General features: G+C 59.5%; 1 protein-coding gene across 1 annotated transcript; it reads left to right on the plus strand.

Moving 5' to 3' along the window:
• Window positions 1–554: 554 nt before the first annotated feature.
• LOC306815884 (class I histocompatibility antigen, F10 alpha chain-like) lies at window positions 555–4,226 on the plus strand. Its single transcript, XM_079332396.1, has 5 exons — window positions 555–645; window positions 2,337–2,600; window positions 2,799–3,071; window positions 3,539–3,811; window positions 3,904–4,226. Exons 1-5 carry the CDS (start codon window positions 579–581, stop codon window positions 4,209–4,211), a joined length of 1,185 nt encoding a protein of 394 aa, XP_079188522.1. The 5' UTR covers window positions 555–578; the 3' UTR covers window positions 4,212–4,226.
• Window positions 4,227–4,569: the final 343 nt, after the last annotated feature.

A 4,569-nucleotide genomic window follows, 5' to 3' on the forward strand; every position in this document is an offset into this window, starting at 1 on the left:
CCTGTACCCCATTTCCCGGCCCTCCCCCTCTCGGGGACCCAGCCCCCCATTTTCCTTGACCTCGGGACCTCCTGAAACCCGATTACTGGGCATGGGGACTCCCCCCGCACCCCCTAATTCGGCATGGGGACCCCCTGCACCCCCTTCTCGGGCATCCCTCCCTTCCCAGCCCCAGACCCGCCTTTTTCCTTCCCTTTGCACCCCCAGATCTCCCAAATTTCCGTGTCCCCCCAGTTCTCCACTCCCGGCGCTTTCTTCAGGGCGGTCCCAGGGGGTCCCAGGTGTTTCTCAGAGGGCTCCAGGGGGTCGCAGCGGGGATCCAGAGGGATCCAGAGGAATTCTCTGGAAATCCCCCTTTTCCCCTCCCCCCCCGCGCTGCCTCGGTCACTTTCGCTTCCGCGTCCCAACCCGAGAGAGCGGGATCTACCCAGCTACCCGTGACGTCACTGACACTTTGAGTTTCCATTGGCGGGCAGGAAATAGCGGCGCCAATGGCGGGGCCGGAGGCGGCTTTGGGGGCGGGGCCAGCACTGGGGGCGGGGCCAGTTCTGGGAGCGGGATCGCAGCGGAGCAGCGCGATGGCTCCAGCGCTGGGGCTGGGGCTGCTCTTGGGGCTCCTGGGGGACCCGGGGGGCGCGACGAAAGGTGGGTGGGACCCCCGAAATCGTGACCCACCTGAACTTCCATTTTCGGGCACTGGGAATCCTCTAACCCTTGATTCTCGAGCACGGAGAAACCCCTGAACCTTCATTTTGGGTCCTGTTACCTCTTCATTGCCTTTGCCAGCAAAAAGACCTCACTGAACCCCCATTTCTCTGCACGGGGACTCCCTGAACCCCCATTCCAGGGCACCGGGACCCTCCTGAACCGCAATTCCCGGGCATCGGGACCCCCCTAAAATTCCATTTCCGGGCACTGGGAACCCCCTTACCTTTCATTCCCGGGCAGGGGAACCCCCGAAATCTCCATTTTGGGTCGTGTGACCCCCCCCTCGATCCCCTTCCCCAGCACCGGCCCCCCTGTACCTCCTTATCTGGCACGGGGACCCCCCTGAACCCCCCTGTTCTTGTCACCAGCACCCCCTGAACCCCTATTTCTGGGCACTGGGAATCCTCTAAACCTTGATTCCCGGGCACGGAGAAACCCCTGAATCGTCATTTTCGGTCTTGTTACCTCTCCATCGCCTTTCCCAGAAAAACCCCCGTGAACCCCCATTAATGGGCACGGGGACCCCCACAAACCCCCTCACCTGGCACCGGAACCCCGCTGCACCCCCATTCCCGGGCCCCGGGACACCCCCTAATCTCCATTCCCGGACCTGGGACTCCCTGCACCCCCTTTTCGGGCATCCCGCTTTTCCCAGACCCGAGTTCCGCCCTTTTCCTTGACCTTTGGACCCCCCGAACCTCCCAACTTTCCGTGTCCCCCCGTTTTTGCACTCCCGGCGCTTCCTGAAACGGGGTCCCAGAGGGTCCCAGGGGTCTCAGTGGGGATCCAATGGGATCCAGATGAACTCCCTGGAATTCCCCCTTTCCCCCGTCCCCTCCCCCACCGCACTCCCTCGGTCTCTTTCCCGTCTCCCAGGCTGCGCCTCCGGGATCCGCTTGTCTCTCCCAGCCCCAGCCCCACCTTTCTCTCAACTCCGGGCACCCCTGGAGCCCCTTTCCTGGGCACAGGGACCCCCTGGATCCCCCATCCTGCCTCTCCCAGTCCCTCCCTTGAACCTTGTACCGTTCCCGGCTCTCCCCATTCTGCTTCCTGCCCCCCCCAAATCTTTGCATCCCCCCAGATCTCCACCCCCTGCTGGTCCTGCGGGGGGTCTGGGAGGGTCCTTGGGGTATCGTGGAGGCTCCCAGGGGGATTCTGGGCTCTGGGACCCCCTGAACTTCCAGTCCCATGCACTGGGACCCCCCCCTTATCCAGTACCAATCCCCTCCTGCACCCCCTTTCCCATCCATCCCGCCTTCCCCAGCTCCAGACCCATATTTTCCTTGACTCTGAGATCCCCTGGACCCCCATTCCTGCTTTTCTCAGCCCCCAGCACCCCCCTTTCCCTCTGCATCAAGGATCCCTGAGCCCCCCATTCCAGCCATCCCGGGTCTCCCCACATTGTTACCCCTCTTTCCTTGGCACTGGGGACCCTTGGACCCCCTTTCCTTGACACTGGGGTCCCCTGGAACCCCCATTCATTGTATCCTGCTTTCCTTGACCCTGAGAGGCCCCTGAGCCCCCATTCCTGGACACTGGGACCCCATGCACCCCCTTCCCAGCTCTCCCAGTTCCCCTTTCATTGATCCATGACCCCTCAACCCCCCCAAATCTCTGTGTCCCCCAAGTTCTCCACTCCCTGCAATACCTGTATGTGGGGGTGTCAGAGCCCAGCCCGGGGATCCCCCAGTTCATGGCCATTGGGTACCTGGATGGGATCCCCTTCACACGCTACGACAGCGAGCGGGGCCGAGACGAGCCACTGACACAGTGGATGAAGGACGGAGCAGAGCTGGGATATTGGGATGGGACCACCCAGATCTACGTGAGGAACCAGCACGTGGCTGCCAGGAACCTGGAGATACTGCGGGACCGGTACAACCAGAGCAGGGGTGAGTGGGGGGATCTGTGGGGCTGGGATGTGGATGCATGGGTTGGGATGGTGATCCATGGGGTTGGGAACGGGATCTGTGGAGCTGGCATGAGGCTCTCTGGGTCTTCATGAGACCCTGGTGCTCCATAGTGCTGGGCTGGGGCTCTGTGGGGCTGGGACACAATTCCATGGGTCTCTGTGGGTACAATCCACCCAGGTCTCCACACATTTTTGCGAGTTTCTGGCTGTGACCTCCTGTCTGACGGGAGCATCCGTGGATCCGAGCGGTACAGCTACGATGGGAGGGATTTCATCTCCTTTGACCTGGAATCCAGGAGATTGGTGGCAGCCGACGGCGCTGCTGAGGTCACCAGGAGGCGCTGGGAAGATCAGAATGAGGCTGAGGATTTGACGAATTACCTGGAGCACATCTGCCCAGAATGGCTCCAGAGACATGTCGGATATGGGCAGAAGGAGCTGGACCGCAAAGGTGGGAGCAGAATTCCTGTGGGAATATGGGATTTGGGAATGGAAGACTTGGGAACACGGTAATTCCTGTGGGAATTCCATGGGAAAATCTCACCTCCATCCCAATGCAGTGGCAATTCCATGGGCAGGTCTCACCCCCGTCACAATCACATGGAATTCCATAGGCAGATCTTATCCCCATTCCTGTGGGAATTCCCTGGGCAGATCTCACCCCCATCCCCTTCCAGTGGAAATTCCATAGGAAGGTCTCACCCCATCCCATTGCAGTGGGAATTCCATGGGCAGATCTCACCCCCATTGCATTCCTGTGGAATTCCATGAGCTGATCTCACCCCCATCCCATTCCCATGGAATTCCATGAGCTGATCTCACCCCCATCCCATTCCCATTTAATTCCATGGACAGATCTCATCCCCATCACATTCCCATGGAATTCCATGTATGTCTCTCACTGTTATCCCATTCCAGAGCCCCCTGATGTCCATGTGTCAGGAAAAGAGGAACACGGGATGCTGATCTTGTCCTGCCACGCGTACGGATTCTACCCCAAGGCCATCGCGGTCAACTGGATGAAGGGGGATGAAATCCGGGATCAGGAGACGGAGTGGGGCGGGGTCGTTCCCAACAGCGACGGCACCTTCCACACCTGGGCCAGGATCGAGGCGCGGCCGGAGGAGCGGGAGCAGTACCGGTGCCGGGTGGAGCATCCCGGAATGTCGGAGCCCGGGATCTTCGCTTGGGGTGAGGCTGGGAATGTGGAATGTGGGAATTGGGGAGTTGGAATTCCCAGATGGGGATTCCCCTCCCCCTCCTCACCATCCCACAATTCCCAGAGCCGACATCTGGCGGGAATCTCACCGTGGTGGTCGCTGTGTCCATTGTTGCCATCATCATCCTCATTGTCCTCGTTGGATTTGTCGTCTGGAAGCGCCAATCCGGTAACACACGGGATGGGGGTCAGGAAGGAACACAGATCCACCCAGCACCGTTCTGGGAATCCTGTGCCACTGACGCTGATCCCACTGTTTTTCCACAGGGCGGGTGGACCGGAATGGATACAACATGGCAGCCAGTGAGTACCAGTGGCGGATCCAGCTCTGGATCCCCTCCATGTGGATCCCAGGATGGATCCTGGGGTTAATCCCAGTGTGTGATCCATGCTGGAATCTCATGGATCTTCTCTTTCTGCAGGAAATGATGTGGGAGCAACGGCTTGACCGCAGGTAAGGAGTGGGGTCAGGGTGGGATTCCAGAGGGGGATTGGGACAGGATGGACAGATTGGAATCAGGGAGGGATTCTGGATCAGAGGAGGGGTCCAGAGCAGGATGAGATTGAATTCTGGAGTGGGATCGGGGCTGGATTCTGGAGCAGGATCAGTTGGGATGATGGATAGATGATGGATGGATGGATAGATGATGGATGGATGATGAATGAATGGAAAATGGATGATGGATGGATGGATGATGGATTTATGGATGATGGATGGATGGATGGATGA

Source organism: Erithacus rubecula (assembly GCF_903797595.1).
Source record: "Erithacus rubecula genome assembly, contig: scaffold_272_arrow_ctg1, whole genome shotgun sequence".
Lineage (NCBI taxonomy): Eukaryota > Metazoa > Chordata > Aves > Passeriformes > Muscicapidae > Erithacus > Erithacus rubecula.